This window comes from Marmota marmota, unplaced genomic scaffold, assembly GCF_001458135.2.
Source record: "Marmota marmota marmota unplaced genomic scaffold, marMar, whole genome shotgun sequence".
NCBI lineage: Eukaryota > Metazoa > Chordata > Mammalia > Rodentia > Sciuridae > Marmota > Marmota marmota.
The window spans coordinates 9,233,900-9,252,228 of record NW_026000130.1 but is presented as its reverse complement, the minus strand read 5'-3'; the positions used below and the strand labels follow the sequence as shown (position 1 = coordinate 9,252,228).

At 40.4% G+C, this 18,329-nt stretch overlaps 1 protein-coding gene across 9 annotated transcripts in view; it reads left to right on the top strand.

Moving 5' to 3' along the window:
* The window catches only part of LOC107154714 (protein HIRA), a 99,436-nt gene that overhangs the window by 12,231 nt on the left and 68,876 nt on the right, over window positions 1-18,329 (top strand). For 8 of the 9 annotated variants that reach the window (XM_048785132.1, XM_048785138.1, XM_048785135.1 and 5 more), the window contains exons 2-5: window positions 11,214-11,276; window positions 13,173-13,283; window positions 14,477-14,567; window positions 15,845-15,939. In XM_048785132.1, coding sequence (XP_048641089.1) covers window positions 11,214-11,276; window positions 13,173-13,283; window positions 14,477-14,567; window positions 15,845-15,939 — 360 coding nt within the window. Of the gene's footprint in view, window positions 1-11,213; window positions 11,277-13,172; window positions 13,284-13,358; window positions 13,493-14,476; window positions 14,568-15,844; window positions 15,940-18,329 lie in introns of those variants that run through there. The other variant, XM_048785136.1, reaches the window with a different exon arrangement.

Genomic DNA, 18,329 nt, shown 5'->3' with positions numbered 1-18,329 from the left:
CCCTCCCCTCCCCTCCCCTTTTTTCTTTTTGGACCAGGGATTGAATCCAAGGGCCCTTAACCACTTAGCCACATCTCCAGACCTTTTTTAAAATATATTTTTTAGTTGTCAATGGACCTTTTATTCATTCATTTATTTATATGTGGTGCTGAAGATCGAACCTAGTGCCTTACACATGCTAGGCAAGTAGACAAGTGCTCTGCCACTGAGCCACAATCCCACCCCTCCCCAGCCCTTTTTATTTTTTATTTTGAGACAGGTTCTCACTGGGTTGCTTACATCCTTGCTAAATTGCCAAGTTTGGCTTTAAACCTGTGATCCCCCTGCCTTAGCATCCAGAGCTACAGGGATTACAGGCATGTGCCACCATACCCTACATGTTGTATATATTTCTTGTAGATTCACAATTGTATGAAAAAAAAAACTAAGATACTTTGTGTACTTTCCCAGTTTCTTTCAACTGAAACATTTTGTAAAACTGTAGCAAAATATCACATTGATGTTGACAGGATTCACCTATTTTTGTAAATTTTTCTCTAGTTTTATTTGTACTTATTTGTGTGTGTGTGTTTTCTTTAAAATTTTATCACTTATCATAGGTCTATATATCCACCACTGCAGTCAGGCTAGTGAATATTTCTAATATATATATTTTAATGGGTACTATGGATTGAACCCAGAGCTCCAGTGTTCTGGGTAAGCACTCTACCACTGAGCTACATCCCTGTTTTATTATTTTATTTTGAGACAGGGTCTCACTAAGTTGTCGAGCCTGGCCTTAAATTTGAGATCTTCTGCTTCAGTTTCCTGAGTACTTGTGATAACAGGTGTCACCCAGCTTATTCCAACACTTTATAACCACACCCTTTTCCTTCCACATTCTTCTGAATAATGGATTTAATTTTTTTGTTGCTGTTTTGGGTAGCATTTTTGTAATTGTAAGTAAAATACACATAACATAAAATTTGCTATCCTAACCATTTTTAAGTGTATAATTAAGCAAGGTTATAATTTATATTGCTGTGCATCCAATCTCCAGAACTTTTTTTCCGTCTTATAAAACTCTATATGCATTAAGCAATAAGTCTCCATTTCCCTCTCCACCTGGCTCCTGAAATCTGTCAGTTCTACATATGTTTCTGTGAATTCTAGATACCTCATATAAGTGGAGTTACACTTATTTGTGTTTTTGTGATCGGCCTGTTTCATTTAGCATAATGCCTTTGAGGGTAGCTTGAGTTGGAATTTATTTCCTTTATAGGACTGAATAAGACTCCATCGTATGGATATGTCACTGCTGTTTATCTGTCCATCTGTCAATGGATACTTGAGTTATTTCCAACCTCTTGGCTATTATGAATAATGCTGCCATAGACATGGATGTATCTTTATGTTTTATGTTTATATTTTGTATTTCAAGATCTTCAAGATCCTGTTTTCAGCTCATTTGGGTATATACTTAGAAGTGGAATTGCTGGATCATAGTAATTCTATTTTTAATTTTTTGAGGAACCAAAGTAGTTTTCCTTAATAGCCTCACCATTTTACTTTTCCCCAAATAGTGCACAATTTCCAATTTCTTGACACTCTTGCCAACACTTGTTAGTTTACAGTTTGATAGAAACCTTTCTAATATGAATGAAGTGATACTGAATTATGATTTTGATGTGCATTTCCTTAATGGTTAGTGATATTGAGCATTATATTTTATTTTATTTGGTACCAGGAATTGAACCCATGAGAGCTTAACCACTGAACCATATCCCCAGTCTTCCCCACCCTCCACTTTATATTTTATTCTGAGATATGGTGTTGCTAAGTTGCTTAGGGCCTTGCTAAGTTGCTGAGGCTGGCCTCCAACTTGGGGATCATCCTGCCTCAGCTTCCCAAGATGCTGGGATTACAGGCAGGTACACTATTCCCTGCTGAACATCTTATACTTCTTGGCCATTTGTGTATCTTCTTTGGACAAATGTCTTTTCAAGTCTTGTGTCATTTTTGAGTTGGGTTTTAAATTTTTGTTGCTGAGTTTTAGAATTTATATTTTCTGGTTATCAATCCTTTATCAGGTCATTTGTAATATTTTCTCCCATTCTGTGGGTTGCCTTTTTCACTCCACTGATAATATTCCTTGATGCATAGTATTTTTTAATTTTGATGAAGTTCTATTTTTAAATTGTGTATGCCTTTGCTATCATATCTAAAAGTCATTGCTATTTCCAATGTCATGAAACTTTTTCTCTGTTTTCTTCTGAGAGTTTTATGGTTTTAAGTTTTGTAAGTATTTGATACATTTGGAGTTAATTTTTGTATGTGGTGTTAGGTGAGGGTTCAACTTTACTCTTGCATGTGCAACTTTCCAAACATTTGTGGAAAAAATTGTTCTTGTCCCATTAAATGGTCTTGACACCCTTATAACAATAATGGACCCAGCTGGCATGGTAGCTCCATAGAAGAATGAGTACTTAGCATGGATGGGTTCAGTCTCCAGTACCAATAATAAAAACAATTTTTTAAAAAAATCAACCAACCATATAAAGGGATTGTTTCTAGGCCTCCTGTTCTGTTCCATTGGCCTGTATATCTGACAGTATGTTTAATCTCACACTGTTTTGGTTAGTGTAGGTTTATAATAACTTTTGAAATCAGAAAGTGTGTGATCTCCAACCCCCTCCTCTTCATACCCCCTCCCCAAGGTTTTTTCAGCTGTTCAGGGTTCTTTAAGATAGGAATTTTAGGATGGGTTGGTGGGGGGGCAAAACTTGCTGTCAGGATTTGATAGGGATTGCAAGAAATTTGTAGTAGTTTTGACATCTTAAAGATAGTGAGTCTTGTAATACATGAATACAAAGCATGCTTTTCAACTTATTTATGTCTTTAATTTCCTTTGCGTGTTTTGTAATTTTCAATGTAAATCTTCCATCTCCTTGGTTAAGTTTATTCCTAAGTATTTTATTCTTTTTGATTCTGTTGTAAGTGGAATTGTTTGCTTACTTTCCTTTTCAGATTTTTCATTGTTAGTATATAAAAATGCAACTGATTTTTATTTAATTTTGTGTCCTGTAACTCTGCTGAATTTATTTCTTGATGTTAATAGTTTTGTTTTGTTTTGTTTTGTTTCAGTGCTGGGAGTAAACCCAGAATCTTACACATGCTAATAAGCACATGCTCTACCACCAAGCTACTCCCCCAGTTCCATCAATAGGTTTTTTTGTTTGTTTGTTTGTAGAATCGTCAGGGTTTTCTATATACAGGATTATGTCATCTACATCTAACTTGTATTTTAATATTGTTCCAGTACTTGGAATTGAACTCAGGAGCAGCCTACTTTTGAACTGCATCCTAGCTCTTTTTATTTTTTTTTATTTTGAGACAGTTTCACCAAGTTTCTGAGGTTGACTTCAAACTTGTGATCTTCCTGCCTTAGCGTCCCAAGTCATTGGAATTATAGGCATGTAACTCCAAGCCTAGCTCATAACTCCTTTTTAAAAATAAATGCTTCAAACATTTATCCACTTTTTAAACTCGGGGTTGATCTCAGGGTACTTAATCCCTGAACCACATCCCCAGTCTTTTTTATTATTTTGAGGCAGAATCTCAGCTAAGTTATTTAGGACCTCACTAAATTGCTGAGGCTGCCCTCAAACTTGTGATCCTCCTCCCTCAGCCTTCTGAGTTGCTGGGATTATAGGCATGTTCCACCATGGCTGGCTATATTTACCTACTTTTATCTCTAAATTTACCTATATTTATTAAAGCTAAGTTCTGTCAGGCAGCTTCCAGGAACAAGGTGCCGTGGGCAAAAGCCTTAAATTTCCCTAAGCTCTAGCAGAACGTTCACGTTGCATATTCTAGTCCAGTCTACATAGCCATCAGAATATAAAAACCTAAAGAAATGGGCACAGTGGTGTACATGCCTATAGTTAAGGCTAGTGTGTTTTTGGGTGACTGAGGCAGATCACTTGAGCCCAGTTTGAGGCTACCCTGGGCAACATAATCAGATCCCATATCCAAAAAAAAAAAAAAAAAGCCCAGAGACTTATAGAGCCCATACTCTCACAGGAGAGTGGGGAACTGAAGCTTCAAACCTTGGTTCTTGTGTCCCAAGAAAAGAAAATGTAAAGCCAAACATGAAAACCCAAGCAAAAGTGAAAATAAAAGTTAAAAGTGAAAATAAAGTAAGACCAAAGCAAAGAACACTCAAGAGAGAGTAGGTCATCTTCTAGTAGAAAAGGAAAAGTAGTGTTACTTCCAAATGTATTGTATTTGTTGTATGCCAAGAGAACTGGAATCTGCCTTCTGCAGTCTTCACCAATCAAATGTTTAACTCCTCCTCCACATTGGGTGGGGGGTGAGTTTTTGAATGTAGATAGTCCTTTCTGGAACTATCGGTGACCATCTCATTGGGGTGTTTGGGGGTTCCATCTAAAGTTAGTTCTATGTTAATATGGGTTCTGGACAAACTCCACCTGTGCTATTAATGGAATTTTTGAAATACATTGAGAAACCTGTTGCCATAAATCCTAATTTTACAGTGACCTCAGTAGACTCTGTCAGGAGTTAGCCCCATTGTTCTTTCATACCAGGGATTGAACCCAGGGGTGCTTAACCACTGAGCCAGGTCCCCAGCACTTTTTTTTTTTTTTTTTTTGAGACAAAGTCTCACTAAGTTGCTAAGGCTGGCTTTGAATATGTGACCTCCTGTCTCAGCCTCCTGAGCCTCTGGAATTATAGGCGTGCACCACTGCACCTGGCTGATCTTTCCTTCTTCTTTTTAAATTTTTATTTGTATTTTTATTTTTATATTTTTTAGTTGTCAGTGGACCTTTATTTTATTTATTTATATGTGGTGCTGAGAATTGAACCCAGTGCCTCACGCATGCTAGGCAAGCGCTTTACCACTGAGCCATAACCCCAGCCCCCAGGTCATAATATTTTAAAACTCCTTTTTAATGCACCCTTTGAGACAGATTAAAATGCTAGCTCACATTGCTTCTAAGATGCATCTGTTCCATGTTTTAACATTTCTTATAATGGGATGCATCTTGATGAAAGCTATGATTGATTTAACTGGCAACATGTTTCCTTTCTTTAGTGTAATACAGCAGATAGACAAAATACAGTAGTGGACATACAAAGGTGTGGTGCTGGCTCCCTACTTCCTTCATTTGGGTCCCAAGAAAGACACTCATATCCTGTCAATAGAAAGGGACCCTTTCTAAAAGGGCTTTCTGAATGGAGTTTAAAAAAAAAAAAATCTTTCACCTTGGCTAGTCAAAAGAACTTTTCCTGTGGCACAGCACAATTATGATAGGGTGAGTTGCCAACTACCTCCAGAGTTGACATAACAAAAGATATATTTACATTTACAGCTAGACCTTGCCCATCTATATTGAGCTCTGCTCTGCAGCAACGTGTGAGGCCTTTTATTGACTCCATGCTATGTGCCCTCTGCCTGAAATTCCTTCCCATTCTCTTCTCATTGGTTCCCCTTGACCTTTGGGACTCAATTTGGTTGTCAAGTCCTAGGCTATTGGGTAGCTTTCTTCTATGTAGCTGTCTTGTCACTGGACATATTACCAGTGAGGTTTGTGTGATCATCTGTTAATTCTGGGAGCTTCCTGAGAGCAAGGGCTATACTGTGCATATCTTTACTGGGCAAGAAGGCATTGTGTTTATACTGTGAATGGATGTGTTCTGAAGGTCAGAGGCCATAATTGGCACCTGTGCAGTTGAGTCCTAGGCATGGCTAAGCCTCTGTGCACTCTTGAGTAATCAGGGTGGACTGTGTTTCTGATATGCTTCCTAAGGAGGCTAATATAATACATCTCACAGACTTCTGGGCAAAAAGCACTCCCAAGAGCCAGGGGAATGTTCCTCCCTGATGTCTTTTAAGACGTAAGCTTCCATCACATAAAACCTTTTGGTTAAGTCAACTGAAGCAGAAAAGCAAATGTAATAATATTTTGTCTTATCTTTTATTATATAATGAACTATCCTAAAACTTACTGGCTTAAAACAATAATGATTTGTTATTTGCTTATGATTCTGCAACTTGGCAGGGCTCAGTGGATTCAACTCATCTCAACTCTACGTAATCTGCTAGGAAATCTCAAGCACCTTGAGGCTAGAATGCCTCAGTTGCCTGTGTCTAGAGTCTTGATTCTCAATGTTGCTGGCTTCAATCCTCTCCATGTAGCCAGCTTGGGCCTCCTCAGAGCATGGCGGTCTCAGGGTAGTTGGTTTCCTTACATGGCAACTGGATTTCTCTAGAGAGCAAAAGTGGAACTATGCTGCCATCTGTCAAATTCTCTTGGTTAAAGCAGGTCACAGAGCTAGTCCCAATTCAAGTCAAGAGAAGTACACAAGAGTGGCAATCCTAGGGAATTGTGGCTTATTGGAGCCTGTTGAAGTAGCCAAACAGTAGTTTGCCATATAGCAGCCCACAGGCCTGAAGTGTCCAGCTCAGCAAGTCCAAAAGCCTATACCAGATCATCAGGACCCAAAGTGATTACTAGCACACTCATGTTCTATCTCCTGTCCCTCCCTCCTTTGCTTTATGCCTGTGGGCTTTTCCTGTGTTCCCTCTAGACAGCATTATTTCTACCCTCATAGCAACTCCAGACTGTGTCACTTTGCTGAGCAGCATCCCATAGTATCTAAAGTCTCAGGCTGTGGAGCCTGGTGCTTGGACTCTACCAGGCAGCTGTGTGGTGTTGGGCAACTTTCCAAATCTCTCTGCATACCGGTTTTCTCCTCCTTGTGTAAAAGGAGAATGTCAGAAATATCTATTTCCTCAAAAAATGAGTACTGAGGGACTGGGATTGTGGCTCAGTGGTAGAGCACTTGCCTCACATGCATGAGGCACTGGATTGGATTCTCAGCACCACATATAAATGAATAAATAAAACAAAGGTCCATCAACAATTAAAAAATAAATAAATAAATGAGGACTGAAACCACCACGTAACTCAACTGTCCCACTCCTTAATATTATCAAAAAACAAACAAACAAACAAACAAACAAACCAGAATCAGCATCCTGTAATGAAAGAGCCACATTGTTTATAGCAGTACAATTCATGATAGCCAAAGATATGGAATGAGCCCAGATGTGCAGTTCAATCCCTGGTTCCCCCCACCCCCAAAAAGAAATGTAGTATATATGCACAATGGAGTTTTACTCATCCATAAAAAAGAATAAAATTATGGCATTTGCTGGTAAAGATGAAGCTGAAACACGTCATGCTAAGTCAAATAAACTAGACTCAGAAACAAAGATTAGGGCTGGGGTTATGGCTCAGTGGTAGAGTGCTTGCCTAGCATGTGTGTGGCACTGGGTTCATTTCTTAGTACCACATATAAACAAACAAATGTCCATCAACAACTAAAAAAATATTTTTTAAAATATTTATTTTTTAGTTTTAGGTGGACACGATATTTTATTTTTATGTGGTGCTGAGAATAAAACTAAGTGCCTCACGCATGCTAAGCGATCGTGCTACCACTTAAGCCACATCCCCAGCCCCCAAAAAATTTTAAAAAGAAAATCAAGGATCAAATGTTCTTGCTCATATGTGGAAACTAGAGCAAAGTAAGCTGGGAAAAGGGGGAGTCTGATATCATAGAGGGATGATCAGCAAAGTAGGAGATTAAGGGGGAGGGAGGAGGGATGGGAAAGGAAAGGGAAGGAATGCTAAATGAATTTGATAGATGTTTGCTATTGTGCTTGTATAAATATTACATCACAGTAAATTCCACCTTTATATATATCTGTAAAGCACTGTTTCAATCACCTCTTTTGCCATTATGACCAAAACCTGACAGCAATTTTAAAGAAAGAAAGGTTTATTTGGCTCACAGTTTCAGAGATCTCAGTCCATAGGTGGCCAACTCCATTGCTCTGGGCCCAAGGTGAAGCAGAACATTGTGGCGGAAGAGAATGGAGGAGGAAAACAGCTCAGGACATGACATAGGAAACAGAGAGAGCTGCACTTACCAGGGTCAAAATATAAACCCCAAAGGCATGTTCCCAGTGACCCACCTCCTCTAGCCAGTCCCTCCCTACCTACAGTTACCACTTACTTAGTCCATATCAGTGGATTAAAGGACTGATTAGGCCATACCTCATAATCTAATTATTTCACCATTGAAAATTCTCCTATTGTCTCACATGTGAGCTTTGGGGAACACCCCAGGTCACAACAAGGTCACTTTTGGTCACAGTGACACATAAATGAGTGTAGGATAGACCCGTAGAATAGAAGAAGGAAAATGTGGAGGCAGGGGGAGGGTACCAGAGAATGAAATGGGGTAAATTAAATTCCATGCATTTACACATGTCTGAATGAACCCAACTGTTATGTACAACTATAATGTAGCAAAAAAGAAGGGGGGGGGATATTTACTCCAGAAGACAGTTTAAGATTTAGAGAATACCTGAGCTCTGCTTCCCATAGAATTTGAGGGGCAGATGCTCAAAAGCGTGTCCTGGGCTGGGGAGGATTGATTCTGGCCTTGGAAATGTAGTGTTTCATAGGACATGCCCTAGCATGACTCTGGCTCTCCTAGGGGCTGGCATATCATAACTTTACCATGAGACCTTCAGTAGAGGTGGTTGCATTGGTGGGGCCCAGTCTCTGTCTCTTGCTATCCTGACCACACTTGGTGAAGTGTTCTCTTCTGAATTTCACAAGACTTTTAGTGGTGCTGATTTTTCACTGCCCCCTGGTATCTAGCAGGACTCACAGCTTAGGTCTTAGTGCTGGGTGCACAGTTGTTCTCACCATTCTGCACAGCCGTCAAGGGAGCAGAATCTACATGGCTCAGAGCTGAGCCCATGTCCCCAAATGTCCTTTCTCATTTCTCAGGTCTTTCCCTAGGTGAACAAGAAAGTAATCACTTTCCTCCCAGTTCCTTAGCTTGTGGAAAGTGTGGGGCCCAGGAAGGTGTGGGCATGTCAGCTTTCTGAGTTCTTTCTTGAGGGTTAAGATGGGACTAATTAGGATCTATCATGTCTGGCCTGTCAAGACTGATTTACAGTCTCTCTTGCCTCCCACCTGAGTACATCAGCTATCAGACCTGCTCCTTGAAAGCTGGGTAGAACACAAGCTATGTGGAGGCTTGTCTCATGACCCCTTGGGATTAACACTTGGAGCAGACTAGGGCTGAGTCTCCTGTGTATTTGGGACAGCTCTGAGCATACTGCCTGTACTTTAGGAAGGTGGTGAACAGCTGCTTTGACTGAGCTTGACCAGTCTCTATAGAGCTCTCACTCTTAGGTATGGGCCTTGAAGTCACTGAGGGACTCAGGGACCAGGCTAGGGCCTACCAGCATGATAACAGGGCCCTGTTGTGGTAGCTTTTGTTGTTTTATCATTCAATACGTATTAGAGATGATAGAAGGTGTATGATTTCTACACTTTCCAAGGGTTTCTACTAGCTCCCTGAGACAACTAAGGTGTTTGTATTTGGCCTTGCATAGCTATTTCTCCTACTATCACATAAATGACTAGTAAAAAGAAATTTGTATTTCCTCTTGTCTAGTAGAAGCTCATGTTTGATTTGATTGCACAACTGTGGTCCTCTGGAAGATGAGGTGAGCTGGGTGTTGCCTGGAACCCATGCTAGGCATTGCCTTTGGTACCAGCATTGGATTTTCCACATTTGTGTAGGAGCTCTGGCAGACTTTACAGCTTTGGAAGCCTCCACTTGCTCCCACCCCACTCTCACTTGCTGTATGATTCTGAAGCTGGTAACTCTCATCCCAGTGTCCACACTGCTTCCTCTTAGGTGACAGACAACATCTTCAATTAAGTGATTCTTGATATTATGGTTTTGATATGAGGTGTTCCCTAAAAGCTTCTGTGTTCATTCAGGAATATTCGGAGGTGAAATGATTAGATTATGAGAGCTGTGACCTAATCAGCTCATCCTATATTGAATGAACTAACTGGGTGGTAACTGTAGGCAAGTAGGGTGTGGCTGGAGGAGGTAGTATGCCCTGAAAGCATTCATCTCTCTGGCCCTTCACCCTCTCTCTCTACTTCCTGGCCGCAGCAATTTCCCGCTGCTGTCCCCTTCCACCAGTGTTCTGCCTCACCTCTGGCCCATAGCAATGGAGTCAGCCACCCATAGACTGAACCTTTGAAACCATGAGCCCCCAATTTTTCCTCCTTTAAGTTGGTCTTGTCAGGTCATAATAAGGTCACTTTTGGTCACAGTGACAAAAAGCTAACTAATACCCTTTGCCTATGTCAGCAATTGCTTATGCTCATTTTGTTGTCATGCATCTAATCTGTCACTGAATAAATATTACAGAGATGATGTTCACCAGTCATTGTGCTAAAGGCTGAAGATAACTGTGGTGAACTCAGTAGCAACTGATGTTGAAGCTCTTGGCCTGGAAGCAGACCAGGGAGTTGGTGAAAGACCCACCAGACACCAGGCCCCTGGATTACCTTACTCAGTCTACTTATAGCATTTTCACCAGTCTGGACCACCCTCTAGCCATGGGCTCCTTCACAGTGGGCCCTGTGGGGCTTCCAAGAACTAGCCACAGCCCTATCTCCTCAGCAACTGAACATCTGATTTAACATTGAACATACACAATTTTGGAGGTTCCACCAGAGGAGATGCTGAGGAGCAGACTTGATGTGGACTTTGATGCCATGAAAACATACAAGAAGGCTTTCTAAAAGCAGAAGCCTAATGGGGCCTCTGTACTGTAGCCAGCTGCTGGTCCTGCTCAGCTTCAGACAGCCAATTAGAAAGGATGAAGAATGTCCTTTTTTCCAGGCCATCAGCCAAATGCAGACCCATAGACAAAGGTAGACAGGGAGATGCCAGCAGGTATAGCTTTATCACTCCTTTTATTAAGTACCTGCGACTTAGAGCTTTTAATCCCATGTCCTCAAAAAGTGGCAGACAAATGCTCAGTCATTCTCAATGACAGAATACTTTGATGTAATGTTGGACTCTCAACTATCTAATGTTGCTCAGAGAGTCTTTCCACAGCTTAGACTTTAACTGAAACTAATAGATTACTATACTTTCTTGTGTGTAATTTAACTGTAGCCTGTTATTTTGTCTGAGGTACAGGAATTAAAGATAGTACGTGATTAGTCAGTATTTTAAAATTCAGTGTCTGTTGCTGTTCTCCAGTGAATAAAATGCCAATTTAGATGTGTGTGCTTTTTCTTCTTTGTTTTTAGGCAAACCGATTTTTTCAGTTGATATTCACCCTGATGGGACCAAGTTCGCAACTGGAGGACAAGGTATGTTTATGGAGTGAGCCTGGGAGAGCATCACAGTTCTGTTTCCTTGCTCTGCTTCCCCTGGTTATCTTAGTTAAGATAGCGGTAAAGAGTTAATTTGTTATTTTTTCAATATAGATGTGACTCAGTTTAAAATATGCAACTTTTTTTTCCAGTACTGAATTCTAGCACTGAGCTATATCCCCAGCTGTTTTTATTTTTTAATCTTGAGATAGGATCTCACTAAGTTGCCAAATATGGCCTTCAATTTGTGATTTTCCTGCCTTGGCCTCCTGAGTGGCTATAGAATTCCAGGAATGCACCACCACATGGCTAAAATATGCTTAAATAAGATAAAGGTATTGTGTCCAACTACAACTAAAAAATAAATATTTAAAAATAAATAAATTTTGCATTCCCATGCCAGGATTATTGAGCATAGAGAGGCAGGTGGTACCCTGGGCATAAGCCCAGTTCCCAGAGGCAAGAGATCTGTCAGTGGTTTTCTTGACTAAAAAGGGGAAGGGATAGTTAAATTGCTAAGTAATAATAATCAGATAATAATTTAGCCCATCTTCTGATTAAAGGAATTCAATTAGGTTAAAGTGAGAGTTCATTGTGGGCAAATAAGAATGCCCATGGCATTTGAAGATATGATACATAGTATTGTCAGTGTGCTTCATTCAGTGTCTGTTGCAGTGTTGCAGTAACTTTGCTCTGTTTGGAAAATCACAGCCATTTTTTATCCCATTACAAGATGTATACATCGTGATAGGAAGTGGCAGGACCCAGTACCTTTATCCCCAGCAGGTTTGCCACAGAACAGGGCCTCACTTTCCAGCAAGGCCTCCCTGGGCAGCCCCTAGAGTGCCTTTGTGTTTGCATCCTCAGGTGAGGTGCCGCAGGATGGGTTGGCAGTAGAACCTTCTCCTGGGAGCCAGGGAGCAAAAAGGGAATACAGGGAAGCTATGGGCAGGAAGGCCTTTCTCTGCTTCCTGGGTACTGGGAGAAGAGCCTGCAGCCTCACATAAGAGTGCTAGATTTAGGGAGAAATGGGTGGTTTCTTATCCACAGGGGCAACATATCTTTCACCTAACTCAAAATAGCAAAGTCTTACTATTATTACTTATTACTTACTTATTGACCAAGAGGAAATTCAGGCATTTCGTTGTCACTTTGGTATGTGTATTTAAAGTATTCTTTATTTTTTTTCCCCTCTGTGTTAGCAGGTTAATGAGGAACTATGCTTGTGTTAGTTATTAGTGATGGAAATCTTCGAAATTATTAGTAAAACACACAGGTATATTTTTCAGCAGAAGCAGTACATTAGCTTTTCACCATAGGAATCCTGAATTCCTTCTTTTGGTTTATCTCCCATCTGTAGGTGACTGCAAAGTATTTAGGGTACATTTCAAACTTGGGTTTAGAGTATCCGGTCAGCTCTGGAAGAACGTGGATTCCAGGCAGTACATTGAAGAAGGGAGGAAAATCCTGGTCAGACTGTGCTTTTCTCCTTGCTCTCTAGGATATACAGACCTAAAAGGGTCTGGCACATCAGCTTTCTATCCTCTCCAGTTTAGGGATAAGGAGTTGGGTCCAGGACAGGGATGAGAACCTTCTAGGAGCCCCTCCTGAATTAAGAGGCCAGACCAGAACTCAGTCTCCTTGGTTTCTAGTCAAGAGTTCTTTTCATAAAGTCAGGTTGGTCTCAGCTACTACTAAGCCCATTCTTTTTTGGATTCCCATGAGTACTTCACCTTTTCTACAACTTGCATGAGTAATTCAAGTTCAAACCCCTTAGACCTAGTCAATTACAACTTATGGAAACTAAGTGAGGACTTCCCATAGTTAATATTATATATCCGTATCAAATTTTCACTCCTTGCACATTGAACTATTTTTGCTTCTTCATTTCAGGGCAGGATTCTGGGAAGGTTGTGATCTGGAATATGTCTCCAGTCCTCCAGGAGGATGATGAGAAGGATGAAAATATTCCCAAGATGCTTTGCCAGATGGACAATCACTTAGGTATTACAGAGTGGCCCTTTGCAGGCTTTGCGTGTTGGCAGAGTGCCCAAGGTTAGCACATGTGTTTGTAATTAGAAAGATAAGGCCCCGTGCGGCGGTAACTCCCCTCGGCCTGCTGTCTGAAGGCACAGATGTTGGCTGCACACCTGGGTGAGTTATTCAGCAGAAGACTCGGCCCGCCCACAGAACCATCTTTGGACAGTCTGCAGGTACCTCTGGTGATTTCCTGCTCATGAGTCGTTACTGCCTGATTCCATGGGGCTTTGGGGCCAGCAACCTGGACACAATAGGGTCCTTGGGAAGGGTGTATAAGAGACAACTCACCAAAATGTCTAAGGTTGATGCTGTATCACTCCAAGGCTCTCTGCCAGGACTCTTTAGGCTGATGGATAGTGCTTTGGTTTCCTTTCCTGCTGTAGTGCCATAGTGTCTCACCCCTGAGATGCTCCATTAACAGTTAATGGCCTTTGGATGTCAGCCATTTGCTCTGTGTGTTCTTGTCCTCCCAAAATGCCTCTCAGTGTCCTTGGACCTGGAGCACAAGTTACTCACAGGCTGTGTATTGGCTACAACTTTGTTAGTGCTTATTACATTTCATGTCTTCCAAAGGCTGAGCTGTGTCTGTTCCTGGAGGCTCTGAACTAGCAGAGGCATGGGGGATTTCTGCTGGTCTTAATTTATAAGTGTAGAATCAACAAATCTGCATTGCTGACAAATTTATAAAATCCAAATTTAAAAGGTCTGACTCTGACAAGTAGGATTAACTCAGAGTTTTATACTCTGCCAAACTGCTGCCCTAAAATTTCTGCAAAAGGCATCTTGACCTTTTTAATACAGATTTTTATTTTGAGAATAATTTCTGTTCAAAAATAACATCTCACCAATAGATAGCTCTTTTAAAATAATGAGATTTATCACTTTTTATAGAAATAAGCCTCCAGTTCTATTTCATTCAGCTAAGAATTCTCAGATTATGCATATTTTCCCCCTCCAGAATGTTCTCATAATTTGTTATAGAACAAGTAGGTTAGTGCTCTGACTGAATTGTTTCTCTGGGGCTCTCACACAGTAGATTCCTTAAATAGATTAGATAGATTAGATTTTATAAACCCTTCACATCTTGCCAAACTCTGCATAGAGCAAATGGGCATGACTATTGGATTTTCATCACCCTATTTTTTTTTTCTTCCCAGCATGTGTGAACTGTGTGCGGTGGTCAAACAGTGGGATGTATTTAGCTTCTGGGGGAGATGACAAACTGATTATGGTGTGGAAGCGGGCTACGTAAGCATCATTTTCCTTTCTTCACATTTAATTTTTAGAAGCTTCTTTGCTGGTCTTTATTAAGTCACTTTTCCCACCCTGGTGCTGAAGTCCCCAGAGCTCCTAACTTAATAAGTAGCAGGAAGTGCACATGGGTCAATAGCAGAAAATCTGGAGACCTCTGACCTTGCTGCTGACTTGGACAGCCACTCCTTTGCAGGGCTGCAGGGCTTCCACCTGAGTAAGCCCTTCTGCTGCTGACATGATGGTTTCATTTGTTTTGTTCTTTAAATGAAATTTCACATGGAACCCCAACATATAAATTGCTAAAATCAAGGTGCTCTGATGGGATCAAAATGGGGTTTCCAGTGTCCACCTTCTTTGCCACTTGCTTCATTCTCTGACAGCTTCACCCTGGGCGTGAAGCTCCAGCCCTGCACCTAAAATGAGCTAACAGGCAAATTATAATTTTATTTACCCCCAGGCATAAAGTGTTTCAGGATGGGTCCTGCAACTATGTCCCAGGATAAATTCCCCTGGTGACTCTGGGTCAATCAGGCTGCAGCACCAGACTTTATACCATTGTTCAGCCAGAGTGACCCCATGGCTGGGGCTTTGAGAGCAGAGGCATGCCACCTCCTTGGACCCACTGGGCTGCCTCACAGACTCTGAGTTGGTACAGAGCTTTATAGGAGCAAAAGGTGTTCACAGAGGCTCACACTGCCTCCACTAGGCCTCAAGTAACTGCTTTTCTGAAAAGAGTTAGTACCTGGTGCTTGCGGTTTCTCCACCTTTGGTGATAGGGCAGGGCTATTTGATTCATTAGTAGGGGCCTCAACATTCTGTTTATTTTGCTACTTTAAATAGTCAACATAAATAACATTTAGTACATAATTTGGAAAAGTAAAAAAGTGTGTAAAAGAAAAATGTATCTCATAATCCCATCATTTAAAAGGCCATGTTTGATATTTAGGTATTTTTCTATGTTGTCCTTCTACTCAGTTTTAAACTTTGCATTAGTGGTATCATATTGTATATGATGTCCTGTGGCCTGCTTCTTTCACTTAATATGTTGTGAACATTTTCCTGTGCAAGACTTGCAATGGCTGTGTAGTATTTCATCAACTGCATGGATCACAAGTTACCTAATTAGCTGCTTTTGTTCAGTAACCTGGTGCTTTCCAATCTTTGTCTATATTTACTTTGTTGTGTCTGCCATGATAAGCCGTGCTACAGGACACATCTGTACAGAGCTCAAAGAACTCCATGAGTGCCTGTCTGACTCCTCTTTTATACAGGTACATTGGGCCCAGTACTGTGTTCGGCTCCAGTGGTAAACTTGCCAATGTGGAGCAGTGGCGGTGTGTTTCCATTCTCCGGAGTCACTCAGGTGGTGAGTAGGGCTGCCCTCTGGGGTGGGTGGATCCCTCAGATCCTCAGCAGCACCTCTATGAACCCAGTGTGAACCCTTGGTTCTTAAAGCAGCCCAGTATCTGGGCTGTCCTTCCTATCTCCACCAGTCACGTCCTTGTCTCTCAAGGTCTGTGCAGTCACTGACTCTCCTGCCAACCTCCAACTGCCTTTAATCCCCTATTTCTCCCCTCATGAAATACATATTTATCTTTGATGTAAAACTTTCCACATCTTATTATTCATCCTGCTGAACTGAATCAGTACTTTCTTCGCTGGATCATTAAATCTGTAAGCATACTTTATTTCCCAGAAACTAGCCCATAGGCACCCAAGGAAAATTTCTTGAGTATGTTTGCAAAATGTATGGAAAGAGGCATGTGTTATATTGAAACTAAAGAGGAAGAAGGTCAATCTGTAATAATCTAAAAGCCCTTGCACTTTAGGACCAGGCCCCAGGGTACAAGATAAATACAATTTATACTTCTCTCAGGAAGCTTGTGGTCTAGCCCAGGAATGAACTGAAGCCCAAGCAGGAGGGCAGCAATAGTGAAAAAGGCTTAGTATAAATGGCGAGTTGGAAACATTTTACCCTGGTTGGATCTTTTATAGACAAAGAAGAGAGTAGCACAAAGTTAGGCTAGCCAAGTGTATAGGGCTCATGTGCCCTGTTAGTGAGGGTGTTACTCATCATGAAAGAGAGAGGTTGTTCTGATAGCTCTTGGAAAGGAGAGTGTTCCAGTAGTTCATATGAAAACTGTAAGGCTTGTGATCTTTGGATAGAGAGGAGAAGAGATAGATTTGGAAGCTACTTAGGACAAACCCAGTGAGAGATGATATAGATTTCTTTTTGTGTGTCTGCATAACCAACTGTATCCACTACGGAGACCATAAGAGCAATAGGCTTATGGGAATGGGCACCAGTTTAGTGTGTGGTGGACTAGGTTTGAGCAGGTAGAGGAAGAAATGTCAGTAAACTATTAGCCTAGAACTCTACAGAAGACCAAGCAGGAATAAGAGATTTGAGAGGCATTGGCTATATATTATTCATTAGCTGTATATCATATGTTCCGTAAATACTCCATAAACAATGTAAAGGTGAACATATCTGTCTCTTCCTAACCATGGATTAAGTTTACTTTGTAAAAGCTGAAGCAGTAGCCTTGTGTTATTGTTTAATAATAACAAAAATGTATAATTTGCCCTTATTTATTTCACAGCAATTTTATAGCAACCTAGTTAGGCTTCTCTGGAATTTGGCACATGTGTCTAAGAGGGTGTTCAAGCATTACTTGGGCTCTCAAGTAAGAAATATTATGGGTCCCCTAACCTGAGATTCAGGTCCAGCCTTAACTTCAGCACCTCTTATTGCCCCAAAACCCTATGGATCTCCTTTAACAGGCAGGTAGGGTTGGTTACTTTCAATTGGGATACCTGCCACTTCTTATTCACTGGTCCTGCTAGCAGGTGTGGGCTAAACCATTTAAGAAGAAAAGAAAAAAAAAATCAGTGGAATTAAGAGATAAACGAGTAAGAATGGACCAGGTCCTTGAAAAACAAAGTGTGAGAAATACATCCTTGACATATTAAATTAGTGAGTAGAGAGAAAAACCAGCAAAATTAGAAGTAAAGGTCTAGAAAAATATTTAACCTAGATGGAAAAACATGAACAGTATAATTTTATACGATTAAACTAATAAGTTAAAACAAAATAAGGCTTTCAAAATTTATAACCACAGAGAGGAAAAACCTAAACAGAGTAAAATCCAATGCAGTAGTTTAACTGTGTCTTCAAATTTGATTTCTGGACCTAGATTACTTGTTGATGCATTGTTTCAAGCTTTTAAGAAAATATATACAGAACACAGAAAAGTTTATTCTTCAAAGATTTCCAAAACCTAATAAAAAGTAACAATGAAACAGAGGCACAGATTAACTTGAATGAAGGAATAAAAATCAGTAATGATACTACTAAGTGTTATAATATTTGAAAATAGAAATGCATTATAATTAACCATGATTCATAATGGAAGAATTTTGTGAGTAAGGAAATTATTACTATAACGTAAACAATAACACAAGGAGATTGAAGGAGGTTGAATTAGAAAAGCCCCATAATTATTAAGAGGGTTATTCTTTTTAAAATAATATTATGTAACTCAACTGCCACAGCTGAATTATCAGTCCCTAATAAATATTTTTTTTTTTAAAAAATGCCCATGGAAAGCTATTTCCTTAACATAATCAAATTCTGTGTCTATTTATCTATTTATTCTTTTGTACTGGGATCAAACACAGGACCTTCCTCATGCTAAGCAAGTGCTCTATCACTGAGCTGCATTCCCAACCCTGTTCATTTTATTTTGAGACAGT